Source organism: Rattus norvegicus, chromosome 8 (genome assembly GCF_036323735.1).
Source record: "Rattus norvegicus strain BN/NHsdMcwi chromosome 8, GRCr8, whole genome shotgun sequence".
In the NCBI taxonomy this organism is placed as follows: domain Eukaryota; kingdom Metazoa; phylum Chordata; class Mammalia; order Rodentia; family Muridae; genus Rattus; species Rattus norvegicus.
In genome coordinates this window covers 108423259-108448224 of record NC_086026.1, presented here as the reverse complement: position 1 = coordinate 108448224, position 24966 = coordinate 108423259, and the positions used below count along the sequence as shown (strand labels likewise).

At 44.5% G+C, this 24966-nt stretch overlaps 2 protein-coding genes across 7 annotated transcripts in view; one reads left to right on the top strand and one right to left on the bottom strand.

Annotated features, from left to right (window-relative positions):
* Cxadrl1 (coxsackie virus and adenovirus receptor-like 1) overlaps positions 1–3433 on the top strand; it is a 25554-nt gene extending 22121 nt beyond the window's left edge. For both annotated transcript variants that reach the window (NM_199406.3, XM_008766581.4), the window contains 2 exons: positions 577–781; positions 3280–3433. In NM_199406.3, the coding sequence (NP_955438.2) occupies positions 577–781; positions 3280–3284 (210 nt within the window). In that variant the 3' untranslated portion in view covers positions 3285–3433. The remainder of the gene's footprint in view (positions 1–576; positions 782–3279) is intronic.
* Positions 2860–24966, bottom strand: Faim (Fas apoptotic inhibitory molecule). 5 transcript variants are annotated; one of them, XM_017596121.3, is made up of 6 exons: positions 24819–24966; positions 20027–20083; positions 18935–19067; positions 18429–18657; positions 11756–11805; positions 2860–4830 (listed from the first exon to the last, which is right to left on the bottom strand). In XM_017596121.3, exons 2-6 carry the CDS (start codon positions 20068–20070, stop codon positions 4738–4740), a joined length of 549 nt encoding a protein of 182 aa, XP_017451610.1. In that variant the 5' UTR covers positions 20071–20083; positions 24819–24966; the 3' UTR covers positions 2860–4737. The 5 variants fall into 5 exon arrangements, with proteins under 5 accessions (XP_017451610.1, XP_002730005.1, XP_006243673.1 ...); XM_002729959.6 differs by lacking the exon at positions 2860–4830 and adding an exon at positions 8864–9338 and having other exon boundaries at positions 24819–24964; XM_006243611.5 differs by lacking the exon at positions 2860–4830 and adding an exon at positions 8864–9338 and having other exon boundaries at positions 24221–24926.

The window sequence follows — 24966 nt, the reverse complement described above, 5'->3', positions numbered from 1 at the left end:
CTCTCTCCAAATACAGTCTCTCACTGAACCTGGGCCTCACTGATGGCTGGACTGACTGGCCAGCAAGTGCCTAGAGTTGCCCCACCATCCCTTACTCAAGTGCTAGGCTTACAGAAGTGTGGAATCATGTCTGGCCCTTACATCAGCTCTTGGGGTCTTAACTAGGGTCTTTGTGCTTGTCGGTCAGACACTCTTTTATCTGAGTCGGCGTAACAGCTCTCTTTGCTTTCTCTTTCATTTCTTTTTCTTTTTTAATTTTGTTGTAACACGGTGTATGCACAGCTTTAATGAACGATTTTGTTAAATTTCTTTCTTATTGCAATTTGAGTCTTTTGCCTACACGTACATCTGTGTACTGTACGCATATCTTAGTGTCTGTGGAGGTCAGAAGGGAATATTAATCCCATGTGTCTGAAAGTCACAGGCCATTGTGAACTGATTTGTGGGTGCTGAGACCTGATCTTGGGTCCCCTGGAAGAGAACTTCATGCTTCTAAGCACTGAGCCGTCTCCTCAGCGACTCAGCTCCTCAGCTCATGATTGTTTACCTTGGTTTTTCTCTTTATTTTATTTTTAGTTTATTGTATATTTAGCAGACAAGGTTTATGACAACTTCTATCAAGACATGAAAGGACGTGTGTATTTTACAAATAATGACGTCAGGTCTGGTGACGCATCCATAAATATAACTAATGTTCAGCTCTCTGATGCTGGCACCTATCAGTGCGGAGTATCCCATGACTTTGGTACTGCCCAGAGGACCATTCAGCTGACAGTTGTTGGTGAGTTACTATAGTTGGGAGGGAGCGACTTCTCAGTAACGGTGAAACGTCACAGTGCTGAAGTCACAGAACTTTCGTAAGACAAACGGCTTTTACAGTAATAACTGATTTTGCTCATTTTCGCACATTTTTACTATGCTAGGAGTAAAACCTGGGCCTCACACTTGCTAGGAAAACCCTCTGCCCCTGAGCCCCACCCCAGCCCTAGAATTATAATGTGACCTTTTAAAGTATTTCTAATGTCCTAACACAGCTTAAAATGGTAAAGCTATCACGTATTTAGAGCAGAAAAAAAGTAGGAAGCGATACCTTCTTTGAAAAAATTCTTGAGGATTTTCAAAATAAATGAAATGTTACTGTGTGAGAAAGAACCCCGAGCTGCGTCGTGCACTGTGGCTGCTGTTTTGGTCCTTGTCTTCTGACTTTGCCCTGAGAATTAAATCAATTTCATCTCCCCAACGGAGAGTGTAAAAAGCTTTCAATCCAGACTTGTCAGAGTCATCCCTTCAGAGATGTGAGGAAGCGCTCTGAGCTTGTGTTTTCACTGCTCATGACAAATGTGGTTTCTGAGGTGAAGAGTTGGTGTTCAGGTTACTGGGGCTGGAACAGAGGAGGAAAACCGATGGACTGGAGAAGCCGGTGGATATCGGGCAGTGATGCAACAGCCCTTGTGTCGCTGTTTTACCCTTAAAATGAGAGATGAGATGGGCTGGGAAGTGGTGCAGCTCCCGCTGATGGTCAGGTGGGCAAGAGGACTCATTATCCTCAGGTTACAAAGCCGGGTGGTGACGTACCCAATCTCAGGACCTCAAGTTCAGGAAGTGGGAAGGCGATAGTTTGCAGTACACTGGAGCTTCTTACCGTTGCAGACTTGATGCAGGCGGCTAGTGGCTGGTGCTCTGTTATGGCGGTCTAAGCGCCCTGTTTTGAGAGCTAGGGTCTCATGATTTGGAAGATTCTTGGGGATGTGTTTTTATAGGAATTTCTGATTGGTACATCAGAAATAACCCTAGATGTAGACAATCAGCCCCCCAACTCCTCCCCCCCACACACATACGCAGGCCAACTATGGCCCCTCCCACATACGCAGGCCGACTACGGCCCCTCCTACATTTCCAGGCAGGCGATTCCCTGTTCCTTCTATTTTATGGACTCATCAAGGGAAGAGGTGAAGAAGTGGAAGTCAGAGTTTTCTGAACACTGTGCCCCTCTAGAGCAGGATCGGCACAGGAACTAGGTAGGAGAATGTCCCCTGTGCAGGTCAGAGGCAGCTTGACAGCGGGAGGAGGTGAGGGTTGTGTTGTCTTCTGAGGGCAGCGGCAATAAGTGCAGACCCTAGTCAAAGGCACTCTGTCTGGCTCTGAGTGCTGCCAGGTAAAAACCGTCTCCTACAGTGTGAAATAAGCGAGGAGAATGAGCGACCGCAGTTCTCAACCTCACTGTTCCAAGCACTTCTTGGCATTCCTCAGTACACTTAGTGTCAACTCCCTTCTTTATCAGTTACATCTTCCTGTGTTTACATGTGCATGTATTCTTATCACAGTTATTTGTGTGCATGTATGTGTATGCATGTGCACGCGCGCTTGCGTTTAAGTACCATGATACATGCTGGAGGTCATAAAAGAACTTAGAGGTTGGTTTCCCCTTCCATGTTTGTCCCAGGGATCAAATTCAGGGTGTATGCATTGTCAACAAATGCTTTATCCACTGAGCCATCTCGGCGGTCCTGTTTGCGTTTTCTAATAAGGAAACAAAACGCATTCTTTAAACCATGTCAAGATTTGTTTAGTGTGTTTCCCTGCATGTCTGTCTGTCGGCACCATAGGCATGCCTGGTGTCCTCAAAGGTCAGAAGAGGGTGTCAAGTCCCCTGCATCTAGCATTAAGGTTATGAGCCTCCATATGGTGCTGGGACTCCAACCTGGGTCCTCTTTGGGGCAATAAGTGTTTCTAATCATTGAGAGATCTCTCAAGTCCCAAGGACCGAACCGAGGGCCTTGCGCTTCCTAGACAAGCGCTCTACCACTGAGCTAAATCCCCAACCCCGATAGTATATATTCTTAACTGTACTATTGATACATTTTTTAAACATTTATTTATTTATTTATTTATTATGTATACATCATACAGCTTTCTGCCTGCATGTACACCTGCAGGCCAGAAGAGGGCACCAGACCTGATTATAGATGGTTGTGAGCCACCATGTGGTTGCTGGGAATTGAACTCAGGACCTCTGGAAGAGCAGACAGTGCTCTTAACCTCTGAGCCATCTCTCCAGCCCCTATTGATACATTTTTAAGGGTTTCCTTATGTCACCCTCACTGACTTTGAACTTGGGCTGCCTCTGCCTTTGTACCCAAGTCTTTGGATTACATGTTTTTATGTGAATGGTTTGCATTATTGACATCTTAAAATATATTTCTACCTTTCATTAGAATATGTAAATTTTACACTATCATACACAGTTGCTTTTCCTAAGCAAATGCCTTTCTTTTTCAGGTTGATCATCTGCCTCAGAGATTATATCACTTGAACTTTTAATTACGTTTTGCTGATGATTTGATCCTGTATCTTCAATGAAATATGCCTTGTGCTCCTGCACTCCACCAACCTAAAAAGAAATCCTTAATGAGAATAAACTAGTATTTCATAATTTTGTTTCTGTTTTTTCTTTCTTCAGTTCCCCCTGTATTCAAGGGGTTAAAGAACCTGGGACAATTATCTTGGAGATGAAGATGTAATTTTTCTGGATATTAGTTAATAAAAGCAAGTACGATTTGAATTTTGAGTTTTAGAAAAACAAAACTAAGTCCTTCAAATAGTATGACTTCAGCTCCATTTCCGTGCTCTCTGGATGTGAGGTGCACAGCACAGCCAGAGCAAACTACTATGGTTTGTTCACTCTTTGTCCTGTTCTGACTTTATTACAGCAGTGGTTCTCCAGAGTTGGATTCCTGCAAATTCAGCACCTGCAGCTCCTTCCTCAGGGTGCTGAAGGTTTCATGGTAGTGTGTATATTTTACTTTATTAGTGTGAGTGTATGTAGTGGAAATTCTGGAATTCTGCTTTGTTTAAAAACCACAGAAATAATATAAAAATATTTTCATTTTAGTATCAGGTGTGGGGATATGGGACTGCTGACTATGATTCGCCTCATGCTCTAACAGAGCCATGTTTTTGCCAGGTGCAGATAATTTCTGCACTTGTGTGATGTTTAGAATTCTGGGAATTTTTTCAGAGGGCATATAAATGCCCATGACCTGATAGGTCAATCGGTGGCCTTTGGTCATTCAGGGAAGTGGTTTGTTGCTTGTTAGTAGTCATGCTCAAAGAAGAAACAAGAAGAGATTCAAAGATCTCCATCTATCCTCTCTCTCCCCTTTCCTTCTTCCTCTCCTATCTAGTGATAGGGGTGAAACCAAGGGGGATAAAGGGTGGGGAAAAGAATCCACAAAGTAGCAAAGACCGGCTACAAGTATGTATTTGTGTTGAGGGTAGTGCATGTGCATGTAGGTATATACATGTGTCATGGGGACCTGAAGTTGAGATTCTTCTATCTCTCTATATTATTGAGTCAGGATATCTCAACTGAACCCAGAGTTCAGTCATTCACAAGGCTGGGGTTCAGTTCATACCCCTAGTTTGGATAATTCACAACAGCCTGTAGTGCCAGCTCTGGGGGATTCAATGCCCCTTTCTGGCCTCCAAGACAGCCCTGGCTTAGACCACCCGACATGGAGTTAATGAGTCAGATCTTGCTGTAGGTCACTCAGGATAAACACTGTAGGATAAACAACTGTTTCCCTACAGTTTGGAGGCACAAGCTACAGAAAATTCTTCTCAGTTGTGGAGACATAGTCTAAAGTCAAGGTCCACAGGGTTCCTATTGCAGACTCCAGGAGAATCTCTGTGTTTCTTAGTTCCATTTGCTCGGGGAATCGTTTTCCATACCTTTGCCTAAGGTGATAGTAAGGTATGTTTCTTGGAGGCAGCAAAAAAGGATGATTCTTGCTTTCTAATCCAATTTGCTAGTCTGGGCCTCTTTATTGTCTAAAGAGATGAAATGGTAAATATTGAGTTATTGTTCACAGCCTGTATTAATTTCTCTTATTTTGTTACATTTTCTTTTTTTTTTTTTTTTTTTTTTTTCGGAGCTGGGGACCGAACCCAGGGCCTTGCGCTTCCTAGGTAAGCGCTCTACCACTGAGCTAAATCCCCAGCCCCTGCATTTTCTTAAATCTCTTTTAATTGTTCTAAAATTGCTTCTATGTTCCTGTCTCAGTTGGGGTGTCACTGCTGAGAACAGGCACCATGACCAAGGCAAGTCTTATAAGAACAACATTTAATTGAGCTGGCTTACAGGTTCAGAGGTTTACTCCATTATCATCAAGGTGGGAGCAGAGTACTGTCTATGCAGGCATGGTGCAGGCAGACCTGAGAGTTCTACATCTTCATCTGAAGGCTACTAGTGGAAGACTGCCTTCCAGGTAGCTAGGACTAGGTGTAAAAGCCCACACCCACAGTGACACACCTACTCCAGCATGGTCACATCTCCAATAGTGCTACTCTCTGGGTCAAGCATATTCAAACCATGACAGCTCCTATGTTCTCTTGCTTTTCATCCTTTTTTAGATCAAAGTGTTTGTCCAGGTACTCTCTTTAGAGATGGCTTAGTGGTCATACATTCCTTTAATCTTTTATCACAGGTTTTTTTTTTTTTCTTTCTCCCTATATTACAACTGATAGTTTTGCTGGGTATAATAGTCTGGGCTGGCATTCGTGGTCATTCAGAAATCTCAGATAATCAGTCCAAGCCCTTCTGGTTTTGAAAGTCTTCACTGAAAAGTCAGTTGTTATGCTAATGGGCTTGCTTTTATAGGTGACCTGTTTCTCTCTTGAAGCTTTGGATATCCTATTGTTGTTGCTTATTCTGTGCATTCAGTGTTTTATTAAGGCATGGGGAGCTTTTCTTCTGGTCCTGTCTAATTTGAGTTACGTATATGTCTCTTGCACCCTGATAGCCATCTCTCTTTCCTTAGATTTGGGGATTTTGTTGAGAATATTGTCTGTACCTTTTACCGGGGTTTCTATCTATGAATCATAGGTTTTTCCTTTTTACAGTGTCTCAGAGTTCCTATGTATTCTGCTCATGGTTTTTAGGGGGTAATTTAATGTTTTCTTTGACTAGGTTATTCTATACCTCAACCTTAGTCTTCTTTTGCTTGATCCATTCCATGTGTGAGACTTTCAGTTCTTCTTTTTATTTGGCTTACTGAATTTTTAATTGAGTTTTATTTTAGTCCGGCTTTTCTTCAGAAATTCTTTTTGTTGTTAATTCTATTTTCATATGTTGAATCTTTTCCTTCATTTCACTCAACTGTATTTTGTTTTCATTTTGGCATTTATTCATATCCTCTTTGAGTTCCTTTGACATCTTTATAATGGCTATTTTAAAATAACCTTTTGTGTATCATTAAGTTGCTTTTCGTAGGGAATAGAACTATAAGAATATTCTCACGTTTTTGGAGATGCTTTGTCTTGGACATTCATGTCGGTTTTTTGTTTTGTTTTTGTGGTAGGACCTGTATCTGGAGTTTGGTTTTGGCTGTATTTCTTGCTATGTGTATCTGTTCCACCCATGTTGAGTGGGCACTTGTACTGGTTTGCTGTTATCCTAACTTGTCAAGTTATGGACCAGAAGAATGGTGCTTGAGGTTCAGTCTTGGGGCCACTCAGTGTTGATGTGCACACAAGTGTCATCTCAGGACATCCATCTTCTCCTGCACCCATGTTTCCAAATGCCTGTCCTCCTCTCTAGACTTCCCTGTCTCCAACCCCTTGGTTTGCAAGTGGACCCCTGCCCTGTGGCTTTCCAGTGCCCTCCAATGGTCACTGACTTTGTGCATCTTTACTCATTCCTCACTCGCTGTAGTACGGTCCACCTCACGGGACTCTTCTCCTTCATTTCCTCACCATCATCCCTCAGGTTGCCAGAGCAACTTGTATCTTGTGTTCTGTAAAATAAACATCTACTCACCCCAGATAGGTAGGAAATCCATAAAGCAAGGAAAGACCCTGTCAAGCCTAGCTTGGAAAACAACTAAACTGACTTCTCACAAGATCATGGGTGACTCCCAGGCAGCTGTTCCTCTGACAAGCTCCATCCCAATCAAGTATTTTACTTCTTACATTGGAACAGAGGGGGTGCCGATTGGAATCTCACGGGTCTGTGACTCTTCCCTTCCTTCCAAGAGGAAGCAGCAACAAGGCCCAATGTTTCACCACTTACCTACCTGCTGAAGTTGCTGATTTTGGTGCCATGACTATCAAGGGTCAAGGTCACTTTGAGGTGGTGATGATGTCAACCTTAGAGGAAAGAGCTCCCTACAGCCATAGACATCAGTCCTCAAGCTTTCAATTCTCAGTAGTAACAGGAAACCATTAGCTTCCTGTTTTATACCTTCTAGCTCTGCCTCCTACATTCTAGGGTTTTCTACCCTCTCACTCTTGGACATAAAAAATATTTTTTATTTTAATTCCAAGTTTTCCCTTCCCAGCCCCTGCTTGCGGAATGACAACTCTGAGACTAATTATTTATTAGTAAGTGCCTAGGCCATGAGCTTTGGCTCATTCCCTGACAAGCTAGCTCATAAGTTATTTAACCCATCCAAACTATTCCATGTAGTTACCTCTCCTTCAGTCCCAGCCTGCTTCCTCCTTCACACCTCAGCCCATCGGCCATTGGCTTTTTTAATGACAGGTGACATGTATAAGAGATTCTCTCTACATGGATCTGTTTTACTTCTCCCCTCTGTAATCAGACCCATCACTATGACAAAATGCCCAAGGGAATTTAAAAGACACAAAGATTTATTTTAGGTTACAATTTCAGCTCAAGCCTGGCTAATTCTCTTACCATTGAGCCATCACTCATGGTTTCATTCCTAAGTGATAGACTGCCAAGAGGGAGTAAGAATGCTTTTAAAGAATACACTGAGTAGATATGTATATACTTAAATCGTTGTGTGTGTCTGTGTGTGTGCACATGGGGGCAGTGCTGGGTTCAAACGCAGGGCCTCACTCATGCTAGGGAAGCATTCTACCACCGAGCTCATCCCTAAACCCAATTATAAAAGTACTATTTTCAGATTTGTGCAGAGTAAATGTGCAGTAAATGGCACACAGGTATATTAATGTTTATAAGTTGTCTTTGAAACCAGCGTATAGATGAAGACAAGAACATTATCATAGCCCTGAGATTCCCTTTTCTTTCTTTTTTTTTTTTTTTTTTTTGGTTATTAATTTCCTCCTAATGTGGGCATTATAAAAGGACTTCTAGGGCTGGAGAGATGGCTCAACAGGTAAAAGTACCGACTGCTCTTCCAGAGGTCCACATGGAGGCTCACAGCCATCTGTAATAGGATCCAATGCCCTCTTCTGATGTGTCTGAAGACAGCTACAGTGTACTTATATAAATAAATAAATAAACAAATCTTTATAATCATGTGCCACAACTAACATCATTTAAAATAAAATAAAAGAACTTCTAAGGCTATATACACATATAAGGGGTATTTTTTTTCTTCTCTTTTTCTCAAGGCAGGGTTTCTCTGTGTAACCCCCTGGCTGTCCTGAAACTCACTCGTAGACTAGGTTGGCCTCAAACTCAAGAGATCCACCAACCTCTGTCTCCCAAGTGCTGGGATTAAAGGTGTGAGTGATTTATTTTTATTTTGCGTGTATGACTGTTTTGTCCTAATGTATGAATGTGTACCATATTGCATGTCTGACATCCATGGAGGCCAAAAAAGGGTGTTAGATCCCCTGGGGCTAGAAATATAGATAGTCGTGAGCTGCCACATGAATGCTGGGAATTAAACCCAGGTCCTTTGCAAGAGCAGCACAGATACCCAACTGCTGAGCCATCTCTTCAGCACCTACATTAAATTCTCTTAAGATATCATTGAGTTTTTTCATGCTTTCAGGCAGAAAAATGCTTCTTGTTTTCTCTGACTACATCAATTGCTTCAAATGACAGGCCAACCTAGCTGTACAGGCTCGAAACACACGAAACCACACCCACTGTGGGCACGACCAGCAGCACCATTTTATTTTACAGTGTTTACTATAGTCAAGGTTACTGTTGTGCGATGTGAGTGGTTTTGGTCCACATTTTATTTTCCATTTGAGTTAGAAACATTTTTACATTAGTTAAAAAATAAATTTTTATGAGTCCATGTTTCTTTTTTCTTGACCATTAGAATATTACAGTTTCAAGTAACAAAAGATAAAAATAACAACATTGCAGACTAAATCTACCAATATGTACACCGTGAGCACATTTAATTACCGCAGCCATGGGCGGGTCCTGAGGTCACCTCTTCAGCTCAGAACTCACTAAGACAGCGTCACTGAGTGAGCTCTGGGATTTCCCTGTTATCCACAATGAGCGTGTGGATGATCCCTTCTCTCCTCTTCCCGCTGCTGACGGCCTTTATGTAACAGTCGTGGTTCCCCACGCTGAAGTGTGTTTCAGTCCCGTCATCTACAAACTCGCCCTAGGACAGCGAAGGAGGAAGTCAGTGACGCAGAAAGCTCTTTGTCTGATCAGTAGCATCTTAAAGTCCCAGTCAAGGGGTTGGAAAGATGGCTCAGTAGTTAAGAGCATTGACTACTCTCCCAGAGGACCCTCACGGCAGCTCACAACTGTCTGTGAATCCTGCTCCAGGGGATCTGACATCCTTACACACATGTACATGCAGTCAAAACACCAATGGACATAAAGTAAAAATAAAAAGATAAAAGTTTAAAATAAAGTACTGGTCAAACTCTGCAAAATTAGAGCGAGAGATTATGTTTAGAGCCCTGTGGTTTGAGGGATCTTAAGTTTCAGGAGAAGAAAGTTCTGTGTCCACAGTATAGACAATGTTTGCAAAACTAAAAATGGTGAGCAAATCGATACACAGTTCTCTGCGCTACTTTTCTGCACCATTCTCAGCTTATTCTCAGTATCTCAACTGTCTTTACAACAGCTGCCACAAGTGTCGTTATTGTACCCATTTTATAGACTGGAATTGAAGAGCAACAAATTTAACAACTTGCTGAAGGCCCATCAAGTCAAGGACGGAAGGGTTCCCACTAGAGAACCAGCTCCCTCCAGGTTTAAGGTTAACGGACACCCAGCGTAACCACTCTGTATTGACAGCCCTGACAGTCCTGGGAACCACCCAGTTCTGACCAGGTTGGCCTTGAATTTACAGAGATCTGCCTGTCTCTGCCTCCTGAGTGCTGGGATTAAAGGAAGGCTTGCACCATCATGAGTCCTTGCGACACTCTGGATATACTGGTTTAAATTAAACATTAAAATTAACCCACCTTCACCTTCCCTTTAGTGCTATTTCTAGGAAAGGGGAAATTACATACAAGTTTCATACTTACGGCTCATGTATTTCTATGGAACGGTACTAGAGATAAAGAGCAGGAGCTTGGAGGACAGAAATGAATTGTGCCAGAGAGCAAGGGAAGTACCATCAGACTTGAACCTCGTCTCCATGGACTGCAACTGTGACTCAGTGCTGGAGGCCCTCTTAGCATGAGGCCCGGGGTCCCAACTGCACATCTGAGCATCACAGAGATGGGCAGCGTGAGCTAGCCAGGAGTCCACGCTCTCTAAGCAACAGCACTTGGGCTGCAGAGGAAGCTCGTTCTGGGCTCTGAGCTGCCCCAGCAGATGGTCTTTAGGGGATGTGTGATATGCGTGGCCCAGGCATGTCCTGGAGCACTTTGTACTGAGCCTTGGCAGAAGCCTTTGGACGGCCCAGCAAGGGTTGCTAACACAATCAATCCCTGCTTCTTGGCAACTGCACACACGTTAGTGGTGATGCTGGGGTGAAAATGTGTGCTGCATAGGATGGGTGGGCAGCCTGTGCGTGTGCACAGAAGGGGGCAGGCTAAGGTGGGGAAGCTGTCCACAGGGCTCCACCACTGTAAGCAGGCAGTGGGGCTACAGAGAGCTAGCTTCCTGCCAGTCACTGGTAACGAGCACATCACAGACAGACATTATTTTACCCTACCACACTTGTAACTGAAACCCATTACTCTGTACAAATGGCACCCACAACGATCTCTGGGAACCTACCTTTCTATTGTCAGTTTTGCAGTGCCGAGGGTGGAATCGAGGCTCACCTGTGCTGAGTGACTGTGCTGCTGGTGAGCTACAACCCTAGCTTTGATTTATTGTTTTAAAATCCAATTTCATTTAAAAGTTTACTTGAGGGGTTGGGGATTTAGCTCAGTGGTAGAGCGCTTGCCTAGGAAGCGCAAGGCCCTGGGTTCGGTCCCCAGCTCCGAAAAAAAGAACCAAAAAAAAAAAAAAAGAAAAAAAAAGTTTACTTGAGAAGTCTGGTACGGTGGCACACACCTTCCACCCCAGCACTTGGGAGGCAGAGGCAGTCGGATTTCTGTGAGTTCAAGGCCAGCCTGGTCTACAAAGCAAGTCCCAAGACAGCCAGAGCTACACAAAAGGAACATTTCTTTAGACTTTTAAATTTTATGTGTCTGCCTGTGTGTATTACCAGATGTGTGCCTGGTGCCAGCACAGGTGAGAAAAGGGCACTGGATCACCTGGAACTGGAGGTGTGGATGGTTGTGAGCCACCGTGTGGGTGCTGGGAATTGAACCTGTCCTCTGCAAGAGCAGCAAGTTCTCTTAACCATGGAGTCATTTCCTCTGGCTGTGTGTGTGTGTGTGTATGAGAGAGAGAGAGAGAGAGAGAGAGAGAGAGAGAGAGAGAGAGAGAGAGAGAGAGAGAGATCATGTCTAGCTTTCACATGGCACTGGGAATCCTAACGTAGGTCCCTGTACTTGTCTGACAGTTCACCTGACGAGCGTTCTCTGTAGATCTCGCCCTCCCCACCCTCCCCTCTGTATTATTTTTAAAGAAAAGCTCCAGGATGCGGAACTGAAGGCGACTCACCGCTGTCTCCATCCTCTGACCATTGCACCATACATCCATAGTGTCTTTTTCTGTAAAAGCAACAGGAAATTCAGGTTATAATTCTGTACTTCAGGTTAACTTCTGTTGTAAAGTTGGGTAAAGTATAAACCACAATAATATTCTAAAACTCAATACTTTGGAACTTTCAAAATTTGAAGAAACTCGGTTCATAAAAAAAATTTAAGTCCTTTAATCCTTTAAGAAGGTCACAGTCCCATCAGAATATGGTTAAAAAGTTTGATTAAATGAAACAAATTCTGAAGGGCAATCTTTGTAAAAGAGGTTACAAATGAATGAGGGAATGAGGAGGACCTTATTCATAGGAAATGTGATTTAATAAGTTCAAATGGTCGTGGGGGATGTGACTAGACAACTGTCCCATGCATGGACAGAGCTACCGGATGGTGGCACACACTCCTAGATGAGGAGAAACTTCACACATGCGGACTCTACAGTTGGGGACCTGGGGAGCACAAGGTCACTGCGGTATCCTCAGGCAGTAGTTTGCTTCCACAGCTCACAGCAGGGGCAGTCCCCAGTAATGCCTGTCAACGCAGGTGTCCTAAGAATGGGTTGGAAGACTGTGGTCACAGGAACCAGATGAGGAAGCAGAGAGAGAGCCTATGTTTGTGACCTGCACGGGCACTGGGATCCAAGAACAAAGCTATGCCCAGGCGTCGGGTCTGAGGGTCCAGCTGAAGGTGTAAGTCTGGAAGGCTACCTGCTGTAGGGGCACAAGCTAAAGGGGCTTGTCTTCTCGCTACATCCTGAGCCTGACGGGCACCTCATTTGAACTGCAGGAAGCCTCTGAGGAAGGCTAAATGTGATGGGGGGGGGGGAAGCAGCAGCTCACCCCAGAGGCTGTCTGAATGTGGTTTGCAAATGGTCAGAGGCAGGGAAACCCAATCACAATATGTAGCTGACCACCCAGCACTAAGATCAGTGACAGCCGTAGTGAGAACTGGCAATCAGTCTATTACTGAAACGCACACGTGTTTGGATTATCTAAATTAGCTAGAAGGGTTTGCTGACATGCCCATGAGGAACGTGACTAATCCAGAGCCATGAAGTAAAAACAGATTACATTGGAATACAAATTTTCAAAATGTGAACGAGTGAAAAGACCGTGGATATATGTAAGCAATGTTATAATAACAAGCCAGCACTGCACTGCGGGGCTGTCTCAACACTGACGACAGAAACGAAGGTGAGCATATTCACACACATTAGCTCTCTAACCAGGGGTCTCAACCTTCCTACTGCTGCAACCCTTTAACATAGTTCCTCATGTTGTAGGGATACCCAAGGGTCAAAGTGTCTGTTGCTATTTCATAACTGTACTTACACTGTTATGAATTGTACTGTAAATATCTGAGATGCAAACCTCCCAAGGGGTTGCAACAAACGGGCTGAGAACCACTGCTATAAACCTCTCACAACTAAAATTCCCACTAGTAAGTGTTGGGATGAAGTCAGTCACTGCATCCCTGACCACATCATGGTGACATTCAGAAAGATGGATAGAACAAATGAAGCTTCAGTAAGTGGGGAGAAAGAGTCACAAGACTGGCTGAACTATTGCATCCATGAGAATAAACCCTAGGCAGCCATGCTCTAAGAGGCTGGGATCTGCTCTCCAGCAGGGAAGAACTAACCCAAGGGTGAAAAGGAGGGAAGGGGCAGGTGGGATGGCTCAGTGGTTACAAGCACTGGTTGCTCTTCCAGAAGACTAGGGTTTGATTCTCAGCATTTACGCTGTAGCTCACAACTGTCTGTACCTCCAGTTCCAGGGGACCCAGTGCCCTCTTCTGACCTCTGGAGTAGTGCATGGGGTGCACATGCAGGAAAAACACCAACATGCATATGATGGAACCCAAGCAACGGAGAATGTGAGAAAAATGCTCACATAAGAAAATGGGAGGACGTGTAAATAATACACACATACTTTGCACAAGAAAGAGAAAGCTAGGGGGTTGGGGATTTAGCTCAGTGGTAGAGCGCTTGCCTAGCAAGCCCTGGGTTCGGTCCCCAGCTCCGAAAAAAAGAAAAAAGAAAAAGAAAAAAAAAAGAAAAAAAAAAAAAAAGAAAGAGAAAGCTAGGTTGGGTGTGGTGGTGACACACGCCTTTAGTCCCAGCACTCAGGAGGCAGAGGCAGGCAGATCTCTGAGTTCAAGGCCAGCCTGGTTTACAGAGTGGTTTCCAGGACTACAGAAGAAGCCCTGTCTTAAAAAACCAAAGTAAGTTAAGTAAGAGAAAGCCAACAAGAAATCCCATAAGGACTATACATAAAAATGAAGTTCAAATATGGAAATGGAGTAATTTTGAGTAATAGACATAGGTTATAAACAGAAACAGCTTTCTAATTTCTTGACTATATACTGAATCACCCAACATTCACACAACACAGGATTTACTATTCTAGTAAAATTACTGGCCTTCACAAAAAGGGATAAAATAAGAACAACCTGCATGGTTAAAGGCTCAGAGTTCTCGCAACACTTCCTGCACATGAGGCTGTGTCTGTGTCACTCGCTCCTCTCTTGCTCTGACCGAGATAACACAGGAGAGAGAGAGTTATTCTGGCTGTTGCTTGAGGAGAAGCAACCCATAATGGCAGGGAAAGCATGGCTGTGCTGCTCAGTAGTAGGGGCAGGAAGCAACTGTGTTACACCTTGGTGGGCCTAAAAGCAGAGTTCAGCGGAGAGCAGGTTGGCCGCACATCCCCAAGCCCTGCTCCTGCAGACATACACCCGCCAGCTAGACCCGCCGCCCAATAGGTTGAGCTGTCTGGGACATTTCAAATTCAACCTGAAGTACCTAAAATTCCTGAAAGAAAATGTAAACTGAGAATCTGAGAATATTACATGGAGTCAAACTGACTTTTAAACTTGTGTGTGTGTGTGTGTATGTGTGCGTGTGCGTGTGTGTGTGTGTGTGTATGCGCACGCACACCAAAAACAAAAGCTGCAAGACTATCAGTATACAAAAATTCAAAATACTGTTTCCATGAGCCCTTCTTCAGGAATGCTGACAGAAGATTCAGGCGTCACAGTGACCAGACAGAAGCAGAAACATAACGACTTGATTTCCGTGTAAGTGAGGGTTGGCAGGAGGAGAGCAGAGAGAGCACAGAACAACTAGAAAATTAGAAAGTGGTGCAGAAACAGTGTGAAAGTATTGATGGTGATTATGTTCACGGTGGCAGCACTGCTAATGGAATTATTATATATGTCCACAATTTGTCAAAAAGCAAGTAAGGTATGTGATACTGTAATTCTATCATCCCATGTGTCCTTGAAAGGGAGGATTCTAAGTGTGGGGAAAGGTGTTAGATAAGATTAAGTAAAACCTATACTCCTCAACGTCTCCTACCAAGTACCATTATGACCTCAGAAGACACCTCAAAGAAAAGTTCCCTCAGAGGCAGGAGGATCTATGAGTTCAAGTCCAGCCTGGTCTACATATTAACTTCCAGGCTAGCCATGGCTACAGAGAGACCCTGTCTCAAAACACAAAACAAAACCAGAAAAGATCTGTCACTATCCTGTCTACTTTCTTCCCTACCCTATTACCACCCTGTTCCCTATCTTTTATATCCATCCATCCACCCACCATCCACCATCCATCCATCCATCCACCCACCTCATCATCCATCCACCTCATCATCCATCCACCTCATCATCCATCCACCATCCATCCACCCACCATCCATCTACCCATCATCCATCCATCCATCCACCATCCACCCATCATCCATCCACCATCCACCATCCATCCACCCACCATCCATCTACCCATCATCCATCCATCCATCCACCATCCACCATCCATCCATCCACCATCCATCCATCCACCATCCATCCACCTCATCATCCATCCACCATCCATCCACCCACCATCCACCATCCATCCATCCACCCACCTCATCATCCATCCACCTCATCATCCATCCACCTCATCATCCATCCACCTCATCATCCATCCACCATCCATCCACCCACCATCCATCTACCCATCATCCATCCATCCATCCACCATCCACCCATCATCCATCCACCATCCACCATCCATCCACCCACCATCCATCTACCCATCATCCATCCATCCATCCACCATCCACCCATCATCCATCCACCATCCACTATCCATCCATCCACCATCCATCCACCTCATCATCCATCATCCATCCACCATCCACCCATCATCCATCTACCCACCATCCATCCACCCACCATCCATCCACCCATCATCCATCACCAACCTAATTTCTTTGTTCTGCTCACTGAAAATCAGGAAATGAGAGAACACTCTTAGTATGTGGTCAAATTACATTGAAATGTTGAAATAATTTTTTCTTCAATATCCAAGTGTTGGCACAAATGATCAATACAATTCATCTTATAATGTCGGAGGAAGGAGGCTGGAGGTAGCTGGCAAAGCCCAATAGGAATATGCCAGAGGGAGTCAGGAACCACTCTAACAAGCTCCCCAAGGGTTCAAAACAGCACATTTTTTTGTGGCTCACACAAAATCTAAGCACTTGGGAGTCGGGGCAAAAGGCCAGAGAAATGTTTACAACCAGCCTGGGAGACACGGTGAACACCAGGCCAGAAGAGATGGAGCAGTCAAAACAAATAAACACACATACATAAAGCCCCCCGTCCCCAAAAGGGATATTTTAAGCACCAATGAAAGTGGTAATTGCAATGTACTACGACAAATCAATTTGTTTCTATCTTAGTATTAACAAGGACTTAAAATTGGAAACAAGTCAGCAGTTTGAAGGTCGGAGACTAACGGACTAACAAAGCTACCCTGTGTTTCCCACATGAAATGTAGGTCTCTGCCACCCAAAAGCTAGGTGACTGGGAGTGCCTTGCTAGAAAACATCTAGACAGGAAGCAAAGAAGGAAAACAGTCCAAGTATTACTATTTGGCAACAGCCGAATGACTGGTCGAGGCGTTAAGCATTAATGATTGTTGTAATGTTTAATCCTGGCTGTCGACTTGTCTGGATCTGGAATCCACTAGAAGGTTAGCCACAGGGCACGTCTGTGAATGTTCAGGTGAAGTGGAAAGATCCCTGCTAAATGTGGGCAGCACCTGCCAGTGGCAGCTCCTGATGGAAAGGAAGCTTCGCTTTCAGTCTGCCTGCCTTCCAGATAGGCACATCTACCCTGCTGCTGCTGCTGCTGCTGCTGCTGCTGCTGCTGCTGCATCTTCCTTCACTGATATCAGAACCCAGCTTCATCAGCCTTCCACTGTGGCTCTCCAAGCCCCCTCCAGGCCTTCAGTGCCAGGTTGATGCTGCTAAGGCACCAGACTCATGGGATGAACTGAGTTTTCACCCTCGCCAGTGTGAGGCCACCATGACTGGAATACCCAGACCATAGCAATAAGCCTGTCTGATAGGTCTTTAGACAGACAGTCAGACAGACAGACAGACAGACAGACACACACACACACACACACACACGCACGCACGCACGCACACACAGGCACCCTATTAGTTCTATTCCTCTAGGGAACCCTGACTAACACCGTTGTCAGTGCTGAACAATGAACCCTGTGTGTGCATCAGGACACCAGCGAACTCTAAGTTGGTTTTGTCAGAGGGAAATTCCAACAGAACCTAAATGTGACGATTCTTCCGCTGGATATCACTTTACAGAAAACACGGAAGCACCACAAACCAAACTGATATTTTACAGTAAGTCATTATTTATTCACCCCTCCCCCTCTGTTCTTGTAAAAGGACACAGTCTCACTCTGTAGCCCAGACTGGCCTCAACCTTCTGGTCTTAGTCTCTTTTCTCAGTCTCTGAAGCAATGGGACATCCAATATGAGCCACCATTCCTGGCTTTGGGTTTTTTGTGTGACTTATTAGTTGACAAACATTTTTCATCCAAAACCAAATCAAATCAAATTCAGACAAATAAAAACCCTATTGCTAGCGCCCAGCTAGAATGCAGACCACCAAGCCATGCTCAAAGTTCCTTTTGTCTGTGCACCCTCAATACCTGGTAGACTGTCTTCCTTTTGAAAGTCAGTTAACAAACATGACCTAAATAAAGAACTAAAGTGATTTATTAGACCATTTTCGATTAGTTATGTGAGAAGGAAATGGGGGCACTGGAATAACAAAAGGGTGCTTTTCTTGCTGTTGTTTTTTTTTTTTTTTTTTTTCTTTTTAAGACAGGATTTCTCTGTGTAGCTCTGGCTGTTCTGAAACTTGCTCTGTAGACTAGGCTACCCTCACAGAGCTAAAGGCACGCTCTACCATCACCCGGCTGAGAAGGTTACCGCTTAAAAAGCTCATTTTCAACTGAGCTTTGAGGGCTCTGATCTCACGGAACCCTACCCTACTATTTCCTGCAGAATATTATTGTCCTCCCCGGGGATTCTTAAAGTTCTAACTGCTTTTTTATTTATAAAGAAAAATACCAAACAGTAGATGTCTGGATAGATACTTCTTAAACCCAGGATTATAATCTTCAAATCCACCCTTATCAAACCTGCCATTAAGACACCACACGAGAAACCCACTGGGCTAAGTGAAGACCCTCTCCCTCGCTTAGGAAAGTACCCACAGGTCAGGAGAGCAGGGCATCACAGTGGCTAGAAGGTTCTGCAGAAACAGCCCTGACTTACCCAGAACAACTCTCAGTTCCTCGCCGTCCAAGTGCAATACCCAGGTGTTGGTGGTCTTAGATCGGTTCTCCATGTACTTCTTGAGGCTCTTCCCGTCGATCTCCAGTGTGTACTCATAGGCGAAGCCACTTATGGCGTCTATATTTATGGTGGCTTTGGTCTTTGCAGCTCCGACAAAGAACGTTTCTTTGCCCACCAATTTGAACATCCACTCTCTTCTTATCTCTTCCTAGATGATAATACACAAAGTTTTAATAAACACAGAGGAAAATTAGTATTTAATTTTAAAAATAATGTAAAAAAAATTCAGAGCGTTCAAAGGGCAATACTATTCATTTATTTATTACTTCTTGTCCAGGTTTCACAGGGTTCTAAGTTTAGATGTTAGAAGTTAAAGTCCATGTAAAATTCTGTCATGGCCACTGGATTGCTTTATATAAGCCGTCTACATAGACAAAACCAAGCTTCGCTGTCGTGTTTTTACAAAGTCACACGTGCTCTCCTACCTTCCCATCCACGTACACAACTCGTTTGCCTGACGTGGTCCCATGCTCAAATTCAATCTTGTGCACTCCGTCACTTAATGCTACGTCCCAAACAGCTACGAGATCTGTCATTTTTTCCAGGCTACAGAGAGGGCTAGAGGAACAAAACAGCCATTAAAATGGGCCAAAAAACAGTTAAGAGAATGTTTAACGAATCCTTCCACCATGAAAACACCAGGTTTTCAGGGCCCTAAAGTGATGAGATGATAGAGTAATGTTCCCAGGCACCCTACTCACAGCACATGCAACTGTTCTCTCTCTCTCTGGTTCTTCCCTCAAGAGGCAGCTATGACAGGTACAGTCTAATAATCCCAAAGTCACCTAAATACTAATAAGATTAAGACTGTAACAGTTAATCCCGGACAGCACGTTGTGCTGGGCTGGGCTAGTCCAGTACAGGGAAAGGTCAGTGAAAGTCTCTATGACCACTTCTTAAAAAAAAGAAAAAAAAAGCCCAGATAAGAATTCTTCAAACTTTTCAGAACCAATGACTGGGAATTTAACAACAACATTAAAAAAAAGGTGTCCTGATTTATCATTCAAAAACTGTGGGAAGTTTGATATGGATACAGATGATAAGCTTTGTGCAGCCATGTTTACTGCAGTAGCGGGGGTCACAGCTGCCTGTGGCTGGCTGGTGCTCTCGGTGAGCCAGTTTGTCACTAAATCACACCGCTCTCCATGAGGTACAGAGCCCCCAAAGTTTAAGCAAGGGCCACGGTGACAGTAAATGTCAAGAGGAGAATGCTGTAAACAGAGGACTCTGGCTGCAACACTGTTCTCTGGAATCTTCCTCTCTGCCCGTTCTAAGCTCTTACTCTGTCTGCTCTAAACCATCTTCGAGGGGTTGCTAAGACTTCTGTGCTGAGGAGGGTCTCTGGAAGAGGACACCACATTGACGGTGGCCACATCCACACAGGTGGCCACATCCGCTCACCATCCTCCTCTGTGGTGACAGAGAACGTGTCCCCAAGAGACGCAGACCTCTTCAGGCCGATCCTAACAACCCCCAAACTTTCTAGGGCCATTTTTATTGCAAATCAAGACATTTACCTTTCATCATCTTCAAAGATAGGACTGTCATCTCCAGACGCCATGGTTAGCAACAGCCTGCCATCCAATTAGCAGCCAGAAGAGAGAAAAGCAGAAACGCAGCACAGACAGGTTGGAAGCAGCAAAGACAGCTACAAAGGCTTTTTTTTTTTTTTTAAACTTTGCAATCCTTTCTTTCATAAATTGCTCGTGTGTTCTGATGAAGCTGCACTTATGTCCGGTAGAAGACGTCTTTTGTTTTCAGAGAGGGCTGGGCATACAGATCAGCCAATTCATTTTTTCTATGTTAAACATTTACAATTTATTTATTTACTAATTAAAAACTTTTTTTTTTTTGGAGACAGGGTGGGTCTGACTGTCCTTAACTCACTCTGCAGACCACGCTGGCCTCGAACTTCTCACAGATCCAACTGCCTCTGTCTCCAAAGTGCTGGGATTAAATCCAGGCAAGCATTTATAATTTCTTAAAAATAGTTCGTTAAAACGGGGGCATAGATTCTAGTTTGTCTTGAATATTACATCATAGCAGAGCTTGTAAGAGCCTAAGGAACCATCCCAGTCCCAGGTGTCTTGCCTGGAGCACAGGAAGCCCCAGGGCTTTGAGGCAGGAGACAAACAGCTCTACCCAGTGAGTAAGTGAAACTCCAAAGCAAACACAAGGGCAGCTTCAATATTCAGGGCGAGGTTTGAAACCCAACCCTTATAGTATATTTTAGAAGGCTAACACATAATTAAAATCATTTTCCTCCAGGGAGATCATGAATGTGTGTGAAGTAGCTAAGAATATGCTAGCCTGTTCTGTGAGAGCAAAGTTTACCCGCTCGTTTACTTAAGCCAGCAAGTCCACAGCAACAGGCCTCATTCAGTTCTCCAGCAGCGTCTCATCTTGAAGCAGAGACGGGGACCAAGCAATGAGGGCACTGTTCCAGTGTTTGTTAAATTCCGTGAGCCGGAAGGGCGCCTACGCAAACACTACACAGAGAAGGCTGGGGTGCTAGGGAACTACTCAGAAGCGTACGTTTGCTAACACGCACAGGAGCTGCAGATGGGGAAGCTACAGTGGGCAGCCACTCCTGCAATGCTTTTACAGACTTGGCTGTGTTTTGCTTCCAAGACGTGCTCCAGTTTTAACACCCTCCTCAATAAGTGTCTTCCCCGCCTGCATGTCCATGGGTGTTTTCCCCTTGCTAATAAGGGGAGACTGTCAACCCCTTCTGCTGGAAAAAGTCAGGTGCCACAAATCGTTTCAGAACTATTAGAGACAGGTTTCTACGTCTAGCAATAGCACACACCCAGTGACGTACTATAGCTGCTGGATATCAGAGAGGATGGAGGGATGTCACTCGAATTTTGCTACAGAACTTTTTTTTTTCTTTTCTTTTTTTTTTTCCGGAGCTGGGGACTGAACCCAGGGCCTTGCGCTTGCTAGGCAAGCGCTCTACCGCTGAGCTAAATCCCCAACCCTTGCTACAGAACTTTTAAGAGTGTTCTAGAAAGGTCTCCACTCAAACCTGAGAAAGTTGATGTATTTTGTAAAGAGCTCCGAACATTACTAAGAGGCACTAAATAAAGCACGGGGTTGGAGAGATGGCTTAGTGGTTAAGAACACGAACTGCTCTTCTAGAGGACACTAGTTCAGTTCCTCCCACCCAAGTCAGGCAGCTACCAACCACCTGTGACTCATGCAGTAGGAAGCCCCAATGTCCTCTTTTTTTTTTTTTTTCTTTTTTCTTTTTTTTTTTTTTCGGAGCTGGGGACCGAACCCAGGGCCTTGCGCTTCCTAGGTAAGCGCTCTACCACTGAGCTAAATCCCCAGCCCCCCCAATGTCCTCTTAAGACTCCAAGGGCACCTGCACTCCGGTGCGTGCACACATCCCTCCCCTCCACACATACACACACATAATATAAAAGTAACTTTTTCGTAAAGATGACACGTAGGATCACCTTAATTTTAACCTTTTCTGATCGAAGCACAATGGACACTGGGTCATTCGGTATGGTAGCACACGCCTTTGATCGCAGTACGTGTGAGGCAGAAGCAGGCGGATCTCCATGAGTTTGAGGTCAGCTTGGTCTACATACTGAGTTCCATGATAGCCAGAGCTAGAGTGAGACTGTCTCAACAAAACAAATAATCAAATAAAACAAAACATCAAATAAATAAAAAAGTAAATTAAATAAAAGACACAGTGAGCCTTCTATGGTGAGTTGAAAGGGAAGTTTAAAAAAAAAGATTATGCCAGTAGCAGTGGCTCACACCTTTAACCCCAGCACTTGGGAGGCTGAGGCAGGTAGATCTCTGTGAGTGCAAAGCCAGCCTGGTCTACCGAGTGAGTTCCAGGACAAGCAAGAGCCACACAGAGAAACCCTGTCTTGAATATCCAAAAGAACAAACAAACAAACAAACAAACAAAAAACAGAAAAAGCCAAGATGGCATTTTATCTTTAAAAAAACACTTGAAACAATCAAGAGATATTGATATATGCACAATTATTCACAGACTCCTTAGGAATTAGTGATGTTCTGCTCTCCAATAATTTAGGGTGCACAATCTTAGGAGAAACTTATATAAAATGGTCAGAGTAAGCAACGAACTGGCAAATTCTACTTATAACTGTGTATATCAAACTGGCAAAACACAAATTCACAAATCAATACAAAATTAGTTTCTATGTTTTTGTTTGTTTTTTTTCCTGTAGATATGGTCAAATAAGAGAAAGGATACCTTGGTGAAAGTTAGCAAGCATTCTCAGTTTTCCCTGTCCAAGTATCCACTGTTCTTAAGCCAGACTTTAGAAAAATAAGATTTGTTATTATTTCTACCATTGTGTGTGTGTGTGTGTGTGTGTGTGTGTGTACAACAGCATAACCAAAGTTCGCAGAAATAAAATATGCATTTACCTGGCATCTACACACACACACACACACACAGAGAGAGAGAGAGAGAGAGAGAGAGAGAGAGACACAAACACGCACGCACTCGAGTACAGGTGCCCAGGTGCCCACGGAGGCCATGCGAGGATAGCAGATGCCCTACAACTCGAGTTGCAGGTGATTGTGAGCCTCTGAGGCTCTGTTCTGAAAAGCACTAGTGCCCCCCTAACCTCTGTCTCTCCAGCCCCCAAAGACCTAAACCTCTTTTTGAAAAGGACTGTAAAATCTTTTAACAGCGCTCATGGCTTCTGAAAGGCTACAAAGCACGGAAGCCTGTGCCGCTGTCAAGAAGAAACTTTTAAAAGTGCTTTCTATACGAGGACTAAACCTTGGTACAACCCAGGCCTACAATTTCAACCATGAAAGGCCCTAACGAAACCAACGAGCTCACTTCAGCTGACTCTCTCCCTCATCACGGAGATAGCAAAGTAACAGAGGCCTCTTTAAGTGACACCCCATTGCTGTTCCTGATCTGTTCAACTCCCCAACGAGGCCACAGGCACAGAGGGCCCTGAGTGTGAAGAGCATTTTTCCACAAGATCCCATCGAATCTCATAACATTTAAGAACACATTCAGAACACCTCTACAAGGGTTCTGTTTCACAACAAGTTTTGCTTTTCTGTTTTTTTTTTTTTCCAGAAGTTCCAAAGGTCTTGTGACTTGTGATCTTACACATTTCAAGTTCAGTGCCTTAAAAGTCACTGGAGTTGCTCTCTTAGCCCAACTGTCTTTTTTTCTTAAATTACTTTGGCTGTGGTCAATATAATCCATATTATACCTTTCGATTTTCACTTGTTTCATGCCTGCATTCTGACCTAAAGTCAGACCCCAGCGCTTGCCACTCTGTCCTAAGCCTCATCATGACTTGCACAGGTCTGCTTTTAGCATAAAACCTTATATAGCAGAGTAACAATCTCCAGATGACTAATGACCTGCTAAGTACTCAGACCCCATGGAGATGATTTTTACTAGAAATTGTATTTCTAAACATTCATTCAGTATTTCAGAAACGGTGTGTATCTAATTTAATTATGATGACGTCACCAGTCAGTAACACCACCCACAATAGAATTTACATGAGCATTGGTTGCAGTGCAAGGCAATTTTCAGACTTGTGTTTACACGCTGTCACAGATGACAGATTGAATGAAACGTTAGATAGTTAAACAGTAAAACAATTCAACTCCCTGTCCCACCATCTTCCCCCTTGAGTAAAACGTGATTTCGCTGGGTTTCATTGAACCAATTCATTACATACCCGAGACAGGTTTCCAAGTCAGCCTTTGCAGGAGAGAAACTACAGAATTCTACGAAGAGACTACAGAATCCTACTCTGGTCGTTTAAGTAAGATAACAGGCTTCTTCTTTAAGCAACTCGAGTTCAGCTTACTGCAACAGTAGAGCTGTTCAGGAATAAATTTGTCCCCAAACCTCCATGAAGGAATTAGCTACAGCCAGCAAGGATGCTGCAGCAGACTGCTCTCAAGAGCTCCTGTCCACCTAGCACTTACTGCGAGGTTAGCTCGGCCCCCTGCAACCCGGGAGGTTCGTGTAGGCGGTTCTCATCTCCCGGGGGTATTTCGGCCAAGGCCGCCAGGGACGCAATCAGCAGCGGCTTCAAGACTCGGAGAGGTCCGAAGCCCCAGAACTCCGGATCGCGCCCTGAACACTGCGCCGAGGCACCGAAGGGTCCGCTGCTGCAGGTAGCCGCCCTGCACCCGTTCCCTCTTGACCTGAGGCCACCGCGGTTTGGTGTCTGCCGACCGAGGCCTGGGCACCACGCATTTCGGAGTCCGCTCGGTCGAGCCGAGCTAGATGCGCCCGCCGAAGCTTCCAGCACCGCCTCCCGCGCTCACCTGCTCCGCGCGCCGCCACCGGCTCCCGATCCCACGACGTAGTCAGCAGCTGTCGCGGCCGCGCCCACCGGGCTCCCGCACCCTCATGCCAGGCGCCCAGCCTCCTACTGCCTTCCGGGCTCGACGAGACCCCGCCCACTGCTCTACT